The sequence below is a fragment of the Megalobrama amblycephala genome, linkage group LG15, assembly GCF_018812025.1.
Source record: "Megalobrama amblycephala isolate DHTTF-2021 linkage group LG15, ASM1881202v1, whole genome shotgun sequence".
In the NCBI taxonomy this organism is placed as follows: domain Eukaryota; kingdom Metazoa; phylum Chordata; class Actinopteri; order Cypriniformes; family Xenocyprididae; genus Megalobrama; species Megalobrama amblycephala.
In genome coordinates this window covers 33,996,137-34,009,795 of record NC_063058.1, presented here as the reverse complement: position 1 = coordinate 34,009,795, position 13,659 = coordinate 33,996,137, and the positions used below count along the sequence as shown (strand labels likewise).

The window sequence follows — 13,659 nt, the reverse complement described above, 5'->3', positions numbered from 1 at the left end:
GCAATGATTCGGTGTATTGACACCAAACTTGGTACATGTGATAACAGTTATGACTTGGGGGTACATGCACAGTATTGTCACAGTGCCACCTACTGGTGCTGAGATAGGAAAAATGGCTACTTTTGCTTATAACTTGAATGCCTTGTCCTAAAATCATGAGGATGGTCTCCTTAGATTCCTTGAGGCATGCCGAGTTGAATGATATCCAATTTTCTATGGTCGGTCATTTTAGGCGTCGGCTATTTTGAATTTTGTCATAAAATGCTGTTCTACGAATGCGTGAACAATGCGTATGATTCATCAAGGCCATGATCTGAGAGGACATGTAAAGTTTTCGTGGTCAAGAGATATAATAAAATTTATGAAAATGTATGAAAAATTCAACATATTGTCATTTAGCTTACATTAAGAGATTTGTTTGCCTATACCGAGTCCTGCGATACCAAATTTGCCATATTCTATCATACTTACTGTCCGCCATATTGAATTTTATTCAAAACCTACTTTTTTCGAACTCCTCCTACAAAATTTGTCCGATTTGTATGAAATTTGGTATGTAGCATCTACAGACACTCATGACAAAATTTTATTAAAAGATATTTGATTGACGCAACCGTTTTTTATACTGCGTCAACAAATTTGACTGCGAGCACGCCGAAATGGATATGCGGCTGTATCTTTGCAAAAGTTTTGTCTATTGACACGAAACTTGGTACATGTCATCACAGGCATGACTTGAGGGTGCTTGCAACGTTTCGTCATAGCGCCACCTACTGCTCAGAAGTTAAAAACCATGTTATTATGTTATAAGTGCTTTAACTAATGTAATTTAAACAGCTTTATCCTAACCTCATGATCACAGATGTCCACAAATATTTCCTTTCCTGCCCTTATTCGGCTTGACCCCGTGATTGCTGCTTGCAGCTATATTTTTTTGATTGACTTTATCGCGTCTTATAGTCGTGTTGCATATGGCGTGGACAGACAAATTGTTTGTCGCTGGAATCTTATTGCATCGCGTCTAGTTAAAAATCTAATGAAACCACAGAAATTACAAAAAAAAAACTTTAAAAAATAAAACTGTAATATGGTAATGAATTATATGTTCATCTGTCATGAAAATAATGTCAATTTTTTAAACTTAATGAACATTTTTATTTATTATTTATTTTTCAAATGTGACCTGGACATGTGTTTGTAATTTCTCAGAAATTAACAGTATGAGTAGTACAGTAGTATGCTATTCCACTCACACGGGAGTCAATGGGTGTATTGACGTTCATTAGCTGCCTCATGTCAAACAGATGGAAAAAGCCACCCGTCCCTCACATAGGCTTGAGTTTTCACAGGCAGGTTCGAGGTTCGTTTATGTCTGAGGTCTCCGAGTGTTCTAATGAGTCAGTGTGTTTGTGGTGGTCTGCTGAAGATCATTCCCTCTCTTTGTTTTGCTAAGGTCACGGTGGGGTCGTGGCCCCTCAAAGGTCATCAGTGCAGGACACTTGGGTGTTTCTGTGGAGGATTGTTGGTCACACACACCGGCCAACTCAGCTTTCACTCTTAAATATGTGTTTGTGTGATTTAAGTCTGAGATTTCAAGGAAGAAGTTTCTGCTTAGTCTTAAAGTTTTCACTCATCTGTCTGTCATCATTTGCTCACCCTCATGTCGTTCCAAACCCATATTATATTCTTGTTGATATGAGTGGCTCTTTTCCATGCAACTAAAGTGGGACCATAACATTAGTCTGTTTTATTCCTGAATAGAAGTTATATGATAGCTTTATGTGAGGAACAGATGCACCTTCAATATCATTACTGATATTATTCACTACTAATATTACCTTCTTCTTTTTAAATCTCATTTGAATATTTGAAATGAATTACAAAACTACAAAAGAATCAGTTCATAAGAATCATTTGTTTGTGAATCGGTTCTGATCATTTTTGATTCACTAAAATGAACCAACTTATAAGAATCACACGTTTTTGATACGACTCATTCGTTCGCGACTCACACTACAGTGGACGTGCTGTATGTTTTTTGATTTACTAAAAATCTAAATTACATACGTTATTTTCCTGAATACATGTTTTCCAAAGTCTTATGATAGTCTTTTGTGAGGAACAGATGCACATTCAAGTTGATTAAAAATCATCCGTTCTTCATTTCAAATCTCATTTGCTGTTTCTTGATGTGGCGTGATGTGATAGGTCACTCCTGGTGTGCCAAATTTGAATATGCGCATAATTAAATACAATGGAATGCAAAGTATTATCAATGGTTTAAATTTGTTATTCGTTCTTTATGTTTTTGTGTGTTTTCAGGTCTAAACTGAAACTTTTTCAAAGTTAAGTTGTATAACATTATTATATTTATTAAATATTAATTAATTTATATTTATGATATTTTTATTATATTTTTATTTTATATTATATTTATTATAATAAATATGTATTTATATTTATTATTTTATTTTTGTATTATTATTATTTATGTTTATGTATTCTGGTGTTTTTTATTGTATTTATTTCATTTGGAGTATAGAAAATTATTAACATTTTAAATTTGTTAGCAGTTTTTTTAGTCTACCTTGTACTATTTTTGTACTATAAAAAAAGATATTTCATGAAAATATTTTAAAATATTAAAAAAAAAAAGTTTTAGCTTTAAACAGAACGTCTAACATTGTTTTATTTATTTATTTATTTTATTTTTTATTTAATTTGTTTAACTATTTTTATGTTTTATATATTTCGCTGTCTTTTTATTTTATTTAGTCTTTTATTTACATCCATTTGTAGGATATTTGTATGCAGAATGTCAGTCTTTCTCTGATTTTCTCGGCTCATCATGTTTGTTACTGTCTTTGAGATCCACAGCAGTCTAATCTCACTCTACACATTTGTGAACCCTAATAACTGTGCCCTTTGTTGACTCGAGTCTCGACCCTCAGGAGACCGTCTGCTGCACAGATGTGCCCGCTCTCTATCTGTCGCTCTTCCAGATGTTTGAGAAACTGACGGTGCAGAATGAGGCAATGAGAGTGATTTTTTCAGGAGAAACATCTGAGACTTCACCATAAGTCTCCATTTGCTCTCTGTTTAGTCTTGGAGAAGTGGTTCTTTTATGGCATCACTGCTAAAACATCCTTTTGGAACCTTTATTTTAAGAGTGAGATCTGATGCATGATTTCCTTTCCTTTAGGTTCGTCTTGTAGCGTGCACAAGTCTTGTAATAATGTGCTTGTGTGTGTTAGTTGTTTATTGGAGCTGAGCAGACGCTGAAGGACTCACACATCAGGAATGACTGGAATGTGAAGAGGAGGAGGAGGAGAAAGAGAGAGAGAGAGGTCGAGTGGGAGGTCATGGATTTATGAGGTCGTTGTGGGAGCTGCTGTACTTTTGCGTGACACTGACTTTGTTTCAGCCCCTCTCAGACCCTTGGGGTGGACAGTGTGCGTGTGAAGGTTTCAGGTGACTGTCTCAGTTTTCAATCTTGTGGAGCTGATATGACTGAACCCTCTGTAGCTCCGCCCCTGTGAACACAATGACCCCTCTGTAGCTCCGCCCCTGTGAACACAATGACCCCTCACATGAGCCTAGTACATAACATAATAAAAAGCACAATAAAACAACAGTAGTGTGTGTATACAGTTCATTTTGTACACTATTCATTTTGAATATTCCTTTATCACAAAAAAATGTTTTTAGACATGTTGTCATATGGACAATAATACTGACACAAAACTTAATTTCTATACGAAATTAAATATTACTAGATATGACAGAAAATAGCCAGTCAGATGTTGATTCAGTAAATGATTCTGTCAGTTGGATTCACACTCTTCTTTTTAACCTGTTTATTAAAAGAACCAGCTCATGTTGGTGCCGATAGCCTCGTGGGCAGCACCGACATATAGCGATGTTGCGCTTCGGGCAAACTGCGTTTGAGTCCCGGCTCGCGGACCATTCCCGATCCCGTCCTCTCTCTCCCACTTCACCATAGGAGAGGATTTATGAATGGCAGTGAAGCAACGCAACTTACGCTGGTAGGTCACATGATAATGACAACATGGCGAATATAGTACATCTGAATTTCATTCATATTATATACTGTAGAACGTACTTTTGAAGTAAATGCTTATTCAAAATAAGTACCTGCTCGAGAATATGTGATTTTGGACGCAGCCTATATGTTTGATTTTACTTAAAAGAACGGACTCGAGTCATTAGTTTGTGAGTCATGACTACACTGGTCATGTTGTATGTTTTTGGGTCTCTAAAAAGAACGGCTCATAAAAGTAATTTGTTTGGGAATCAGAATCAACTTGGGCCCTGTCTCAAATGGAACCCAAAGGCCCCGATATACTTCAAGCGAAATCGAAGAACGAACTGATGTGACATAATTTTGAACAAAAGTTTGTTTTGTGTTCATTTTGGGAGTTCGAAATGGCTTGCCAAAGAGAACTCTCAGGAAAAGTCTCGCTCCAGTTGCAATACACCTCCGTACCACCATTGGTCCGTGACGATAACATAATAGGAGGTGTGTGCAGAGGCTCCGCCTTCTTTCATGCGTGACTCTTCTGACTCATTTCGTCTATTGAATCCGTCAAGGTAAGATCTCCGCGGGTGAAAACATAACATAAATAAACGTGATGTGACTTTACCGGAGTGCTAATTTGCAGAGCTCATGTTAACATACCCATGTTGTTATGATCAGATGCTTTTCTTATGCTTTCTATAAAAATGCTTGATGTTGTGTATATTTTGTTATTGAGAGGAAAGCAAGCAGCACATAGGCTATTCACATATTCATCTAACTGTCGCTCTCAGCAGTGTGGGCGGCATCAGGATGTTCGCTAAATGTATATTGCTGCTCACATATTTCGAACTTCGTTTTACATCTAAATGAAGAACAAAAAAGAACCTTGCTGCAAGTATATCGGGGTCTTAAGCCCTTGGGGGGCTACTTTTACATTGTTGCCACGGGTTGTTTTTTTAGTCCCCCCACCGGAAACATGACTCTTACCGGAACGTGATTGGGCTAGTTTTGGCCATGATACACAAACCTGGAAACCCTTCCTCGCCATCTTCCTCCGAGTTCACACTTTCGTGGCATAATGGCGCTTTGACTGTCGGGTCAAGAGTGCACATCAAGTTTGCATATATTGACCACACAGGGGGCACTCGCGAGCACCCCTCTAAAACCTAAAATGACAAATGGGACACTCTACGGTCTTGTGGACTTAGCGGACACGTGTTTGCAGCTCCCATTGTAAGTCCACAAGACCACAGGTGCACATGAAGTCATTAGTTCGTGAATCAGAATCAGGTTGGACTCTGTCTCAAACGGTTCCAGGTGACTGTCTCAGTTTTCACTCTAGTAGAGTTGATATAACTGACCCCTCTGTAGCTCCGCCCCTGTGAACACAATGACCCCTCACATGAGCCTAGTACATAACATAATAAAAAGCACAATAAAACAACATTAGTGTGGGTATACAGTTCTTTTTGTACACTATTCTGTTATAATTAGGAATATCCCTTTATTTATCACAAAAAATGTCTTTAAACATGTTGTCATATGGACAATAATACTGACACAAAACTTCATTTTTATACGAAATTAAATATTACTAAATAGCCAGTCAGATGTTGATTCAGTTACCGCTCTGATAGATTCAGTTCAGTGTCAGTAAACGATTCTGTCAATTGGATTCAAACTCTTCTTTTTAACCTGTTTATTAAAAGAACCAGCTCATGTTGGTGCCGATAGCCTCGTGGGCAGCACCGACATATAGCGATGTTGTGCTTCGGGCAAACTGAGTTTGAGTCCCGGCTCGCGGAGTTTGCACTTTCGTGGCATCTTGACTGTCGGGTCAAGAGTGCGCATCGAGTTCGCATATATTGGCCGCACAGGGGGGCGCTCGCGATCACCCTACTGAAACCTAAGATGACAAATGGGACTCTCTATGGCCTCATGGATTTAATGGACACATGTTTGCAGCACGCATTGTAAGTCCAAAAGACCACAGGTGCGCATGAAGTGTGCCATTTGGGACAGGGCCTTGTTTTGATTTACTAAAAAGAACCGACTCTTAAGAGTCATTAGTTCATGAATCAGAATTGAGTTGGACCCTGTCTCAAATGGAACCCTAAGCCTTTGTGGCAGTGTTGCCAAGTCTGCGGTTTTCCTGCGTTTTTTTGGGGCTACTACACTGTTGCCACGGGTTGTTTTTTTAGTCCCCCCACCAACACCGGAAACATGACTCTTACTGGCCATGATACACAAACCTGGAAACCCTTCCTCGCCATCTTCCTCCGAGTTCACACTTTCGTGGCATAATGGCGCTTTGACTGTCAAGTTAAGAGTGCACATCAAGTTCGCATATATTGGATATACAGGGGGCACTCGCGAGCACCCTTCTCAAACCTAAAATGACAAATGGGACACTCTACGGTCTTGTGGACTTAGCGGACACGTGTTTGCAGCGCCCATTGTAAGTCCACAAGACCACAGGTGCACATGAAGTCATTAGTTCGTGAATCAGAATCAGGTTGGACTCTGTCTCAAACGGTTCCAGGTGACTGTCTCAGTTTTCACTCTAGTAGAGTTGATATAACTGACCCCTCTGTAGCTCCGCCCCTGTGAACACAATGACCCCTCACATGAGCCTAGTACATAACATAATAAAAAGCACAATAAAACAACATTAGTGTGGTTATACACTATTCTGTTATATTCCTTTATTTATCACAAAAAAATGTCTTTAGACATGTTGTCATATGGACAATAATACTGACACAAAACTTCATTTTTATACGAAATTAAATATTACTAAATATGACAGAAAATAGCCAGTCAGATGATGATTCAGTAAATGATTCTGTCAGTTGGATTCACACTCTTCTTTTTAACCTGTTTATTAAAAGAACCAGCTCATGTTGGTGCCGATAGCCTCGTGGGCAGCACCGACATATAGCGATGTTGCGCTTCGGGCAAACTGAGTTTGAGTCCCGGCTCGTGGAGTTTGCACTTTCGTGGCATAATAGCACTTTGACTGTTGGGTCAAGAGTGCGCATCGAGTTCGCATATATTGGCCGCACGGGGGGGGCGCTCACGATCACCCTTCTAAAACCTAAGATGACAAATGGGACTCTCTACGGCCTCATGGACTTAATGGACACATGTTTGCAGCACCCATTGTAAGTCCAAAAGACCACAGGTGCACATGAAGTGTGCCATTTGGGACAGGGCCTTGTTTTGATTTACTAAAAAGAACCAACTCTTAAGAGTCATTAGTTCATGAATCAGAATTGAGTTGGACCCTGTCTCAAATGGAACCCTAAGCCTTGCCAAGTCTGCGGTTTTCCTGCGTTTTTTTGTTTTTTCTGAGGCTACTACACTGTTGACATGGGTTGTTTTTTTCAGTCCCCACTCATCCCCCACCGGAAACATGTTTTTTACCGGAACTCGATTGGGCTAGTTTTGGCTGTGATTGGGCGGGTTTTGAATAGCAATTGGGCTGGTTTTGTTACACAAACCTGGCAACTCTGCCTCACGGTTTTCCTCCGAATCCACGCTTTCATGACGCAAGAGTGCGCGTTGAGGTGCATATCGGCTGCAAAGGGGGTGCTCGTGAGCACCCTTCATTTCACTTTTGCATTTGATGTCATTGTATGTCGTTGTGGTGGTGTTTTAGTGTTTTAGTGGTTTTAGTGCATTGATATGTGGTAGGGTGTTTTGGATGCGTTTATATGAAACTATACAGTTGCTAGGGTGTTCTGGGTGGTTGCTAGGGTGTTGCTATATGTCAACTTTGCTGTAAACAACATCATAGTAGACCAAAGATGTATTTGTGGAAAATCTTCACACATACACTCGTGTAGCCCAGAGTGAGATCTCACACGATGCCTTTGAGAAGCTCTTGAAGTTAAAAGCCTGGCATCTCTAAAGCGAATCCATTCACTTTTATTGGCTGACAAAAATGGCTATTCTAATCTGTCATGGGTTTTAGAAGAGATCTCAACTCAACAATGTCTCAAACTGTGCTCAGATAGGCTATGAACTCAAATGATCTGATCCACATTCAGACAACTCATTTGCGTCTGTTATTATTTCTCCAAAACTCTTTTAGGAGAAATATCCAAGAGGAGAGCAACGTCTGACCCTCTCATGCCCACAAGGTCATTTCTCTGACATTTTCTTCCTAAACAGCCACTCAGAGGGTATTTTTGTTGAGGGGTTCTGTACTGGCGTATACTAGTACTAGTAACCGGAGTCCTGCCGGACGAACGAGCGCTGAGATTTATGGGAGGCGTTAAGGCATATTCTATAAACATTGACACACAGACCAGCTGCTGCGTCTCTCTACGCCAGGCCTGCGGCATCACTTCACGGCGGGTGTCGGGTCGTACCCTTTCATTCCCTTCACCTCCTCATCCAGCGTGACCCGTCTGTCAGCAGAAGCATCACCTCAGAGAAGATGGACACTCATGTAGGGGTGGGCGGCATGATATTTGCATCACTGTGCCCTTTCACATTTACCAATGCAGTGACGTTGAGTTTTTGTCTAGAGTCGGATAAATTCCCCAGCACACACACGTGAATGTCGATGAAGGGTTGGTGAACAGTCTTACTTTAGCGATGTACTTACTCAAAGTCACTGTCAACATGTTCCTCGGTTCACCATGTGTTCACAACATCAGCTGCAGACAAACGTCATGCGTGACGAAAGATTAACAAAAGTAGAAATTTACATTTTTATTTTTTTAAGTTTTAATGTATATATTAGGGCTGTGAATTAGATTAATTACGGAAAAAAAATAACGTTAAAATGTTAATGCACATTTAATGCACTTGCCCCGCCCCCAGACCTGCATAGGTCATATGACATCTCACAAATATCTGAGCCAGATTAGAGCCATAAAGACATTATATTTGAGAGTTTTGTGGAGAGATTCGTGCTGCACATTACATTGATGAGCCCTCGCATTTAGTATTATATTGATGCGCATTTGATAAAAAATCGTTAAAAATGCCATAGTAACTGTCTCAAGTGAACTAAAAAAATGAAAAGAACTTTGCGTCTGAAAGCTGGTCTAAAATCATGGTCCAAAAGACTATGTAATAAATTCTATGTTGAATCAAATACAATATTTCTTTCTGAATCTGCTTTTTGTAATGTCTATTTGATGCTTTACACAATAATGACTTTTGGGGGTAATTTGTCAGCCAAATTTGATGTACGATAAATTAATCACCACATCATGTAATTAATTAGATTAAAATTTTTAATCGCTTCCCAGCCCTTATGCATATAGTTTATTTTATTATTTAATTATTACTAAATCTTTTTTTATTTTTATTTTTTAATGATTAATTATTTATTTATTTTATTTATTTTTTTGTTTTTATTTATTAATTTATCTCATTTATTTGTTTATTTCTAGAAATTTTATTTATTATAAATGTTATAGTTTTTATTAAATATTTTTATTATTTATATATATATATATATATATATATATATATATATATATAGTTTTTATTTGTTGTGTATTATTATACATTGTGTGTGTGTATGTATATAGATATATATGGTTTAGTAGTTTTTATTAAATATTTTTATTATATATATACAGTATATATTAATTGCGATTAATTATATATGACAAAAGTTTGTGCTTATGTAATATATGTGTGTACATATATTATTATATATATATTTCTGTGTGTGTATATGTAAATACAGACACATACGTATACACACATATATAATATATAAATAATATATATACACACACATATTATGTAAACACACTTTTGTTAGATGTCACGATTATTTGATTTGACAGCACTAATATATATACATATATATATATATATATATACATATATATATATATATATATATATATATATATATATATATATATAATTTTTTGTGTTTGTGTTTATGTACATATACAAAACAAATTTGCATTTGCAAGAGATTTCTTTGGGAAATATGTCACATTACTGAAGTAAAATTTTATGTTGACTCTAAACTTCTTTCCTCTTTCTTTTTTCAGGAAGGAACGAGCTAATTGCTCGCTACATCAAGCTTCGAACAGGAAAGACACGGACCAGGAAACAGGTAGAGAAATCTGGATTCTTACAGTGATTTGAATTCTAGAATATTTGCTTTTCCTAAAAAAATACATATATATATATATATATATATATATATATATATATTTTTTTTTTTTTTTTTTTTTTTTTTTTTAAACAAGGCCTAAATTTAATTAATATGCAAAATTGTGTCAAATATTGAGACTTGTTTTCAGAGAATGTTTTTCACATTCTGTCAGCAAAGTTTTTTTCTTCTTGTTTTAAGCATAAACCTCACTAAATTTGTGCTTAAAACAAGAAAAAAGAGGTCAGAAAATTAAACTTAAATCAAGATATGTTCTCTGAAATCTCTGAAATGCTCTGGTTTGATAATAAAATGCAATGTCAGTCACTTCCTATAAAAATATACATAAAAATGAAGGCAATTCTTAAATTTTAAATTTTGCTTTTCAAGTGAATTTATTTTAAGAATAGGAGAAGAATTGGATATTGATATTTTGCAGTGTATTTGTATGTAAATCTGTGACGGCATCTCTACAGTTTAACCTGTCCCTACTAAAGCTAAGTGGATTAAATCGGTTAATTGCTTTTATTTGACTGCCATGTCACACATTAACAGCAACAGGAAGTACAGCAAATGTCAGACTGGGATTTAGAGATGGGATTGTCCTGTTAAACTCCCAAACAGACTTTCACTGAGTGTAAATGTTTGGCCCCTGAGGGCCTCCATGCTGAAACGGACTTCAGTGGTGTGATTTATCGCGCGGATCAGATATCGGTGTGTGTCTTCAGCACCTCTCTCAGTCCTGCTCGTTAGACCCACAAACAACTGCTGCCCTCCGGTCGGCCCGTTACGATCGGGGGCACATCACACGGCGGGGGTTTGGAATCCGATAGCGTTCCATATCGCATGATGTCACTCAGGCCTTGTCACATACTGAGTCTTAAGCCCTCTGAGAGAGTTGAGCTGAGCTGGGGCCCGAGAGGAAAAGTTACAGCTAAAAACAAGGACAGAAACTAGAATCGCACCTGATAACGACAAATGAAGGTTGAAATTATATATACATATGTGTGTGTATATATATATATATATATAACTTTTCATTTCGCATAACATTAATGACACTGACAAATAGCCTGACAACATCTCATATTATTGTAGATACTGATTTTCATAGACACTCTGACGTCTGATAAAGAAGTGTAAGCTTTGACGCACGTCTTTCAAAATAAAAGTCTTGCATCAGTTGTTTCTTTGACTGCACTCTTTGCGACCCACTAGTTCAGAAACACTGATTTAACTTTTTTAACTTTAGTTAGTGTGTAATGTTGCTGTTTGAGCATAAACAACATCTGCAAAGTTACGACGCTCAAAGTTCAAGCGTGAGATTCTCCAGCTTTGTTGTTGTTGAGCTGTTAAAGCTCCGCCCTCTTCTGGAAAGGGGGCGGGAGCAGCAGCTCATTTGCATTTAAAGGGACACACACAAAAACGGCGTGTTTTTGCTCACACCCAAATAGGGGCAAATTTGACAAGCTATAATAAATGATCTGTGGGGTATTTTGAGCTGAAACTTCACAGACACATTCTGGAGACATTATATTACATCTTGTAAAAGGGACAATGCAAACATCAATATGTTAATCATTGTATATACATACATCGACACCAACTGTGCATTGGTACATTTTGAACTGGGCATTTTGAATGGCTTTACACTTTATTTCGATAATCCACCAGACATTTTACTAACTACAAGTAATTTTGCAACTACTGTACTCACATGAACTAATTTAAATATGTTTTTAGTACATTAATGGGTCTTGAGAGAGGAAATGTAATTGGATTTCAACAAAAATATCTTAATTTGTGTTCCGAAGATTAATGTCTTACGGGTGTGGAACGGCATGAGCGTGAGTAATTAATGACATTATTTTCATTTTTGGGTGAACTAACCCTTTAACCCCTAAATGCATGACTGTTTCGCCAAACATTCTTACATATTCGGGTCTTTATCGACCCGGATCTATATCTAACACGGAAGGATCTCTACCTGTCGCGATAATATAAAACTCCTCTGATATTAGAGTAGCAATTACAGAAGAATGAAATAAATCATATTTTGTTACCTTTTGGAGCTTGAAAGGGTTCAGTTTGAGCAGATGTTTTATGCCATCATCACTGTCCTCGTCAGAGATAATTTCCCAGTAAATTCAGCAAATAATAGGCCAGTTTTATGTTTGAGGTCACAAATATGAGCCCATTCGCGATCTCAAACATATTCTCAGAACTATATAATTTTCAACATCTTCAAAATCAATATTTCGATCGCTAACAGCTTCACCAGATTCATCCAGTGACAGTGACAGTCATATTTGATTGCGTTCAGTACTTGTTCTTCAGTAAATCGCTGAGCCATTTCATGTTTCTCTTATTATTTCGCTTTCTGTCTGAAAGAGTCGTCACTTCAGCATTGTGTATCAGACATTGCCACCTTGTGGAATAAAGGTGAACTGCACTTATTCCGTCATCTAAGATTCAATTATTGATGTGAAGAAAAATATATACGTACACTGATACACACCTCGGGTCATTAGCGACCCTATACAATTTTTACAAAAAATGAATACAAACATAGGCATTCTTTTATAATTTTATGATTTTTTTCTTGTTATATTCTTTATAATGAATTGATTGAGGAATACCAAGAAGGTTGATGTCTAACTTTAAAAAATGAACGAGGAGGAGGGTAGTGAATGACTAAAGACCCGAGGTATGCATTTAAGGGTTAAATGGACCATTGAAATGAAGTGTTACCTAAATGATTTTAAAGCCTTAAAATCCCTTTGTGTTTTCCGCAGGTCTCCAGTCACATTCAGGTGTTGGCGCGACGGAAGGCTCGGGAGATTCAGGTGAAACTCAAGGTAGATAATGAACTCTAATGCTGATCACCTGATTGCAAATTAGCACCATTATCGCTTTACAGCCAAAGCGTTTGTTAATGATGCAAAGAGAGGCTCAAATTTTTCATTAATCTCCGAGTGAATTCAGATACACATATAATTGCAGGCAATATCATACACCACGCTATAAATCAATTTCAGCACATCACTAATTTTCAGAAAACATGTGACCTCTGGCTGTATAAGCGCTTAGCGGACGGCTCGGTAATATCGGGTCTTCTCCTTGCGCGCTCTTGTCTTTCATCATATGGCATAGTTCAGCCATTGGCCGGCGGCCATCTTGGCCCAGCTGTCCGAGTGCGCTGCTGGTCACACGGCTAACACTGACAGCCCTTTTAAATACGTTTCTGTAACTGAGAACTGTGACGGACACACACATGGCCATATTTCAGCCTGCAGTTCAGGGCTGAAGAATGCACCGGCTAGTCATGCTTCAAGGACACAGCAGTTGCTTGAGCCTGCCGTGGACGACTGTGACCTCTGCGCGTCTCGCTGAATCGAAATCAAAAGTGTTGAGGAGTCATCGTCTAAAATGTTCACATACGAACATTAATTTCATACGTTCACAACATACAAAAAGAGTCATT

General features: G+C 37.7%; 1 protein-coding gene across 3 annotated transcripts in view; it reads left to right on the top strand.

Annotated features, from left to right (window-relative positions):
• Positions 1–13,659, top strand: part of LOC125246696 (transcriptional enhancer factor TEF-3-like) — a 43,774-nt gene that overhangs the window by 13,764 nt on the left and 16,351 nt on the right. For all 3 annotated transcript variants that reach the window (XM_048157650.1, XM_048157649.1, XM_048157648.1), the window contains exons 3-4: positions 10,072–10,136; positions 12,971–13,033. In XM_048157650.1, coding sequence (XP_048013607.1) covers positions 10,072–10,136; positions 12,971–13,033 — 128 coding nt within the window. The remainder of the gene's footprint in view (positions 1–10,071; positions 10,137–12,970; positions 13,034–13,659) is intronic.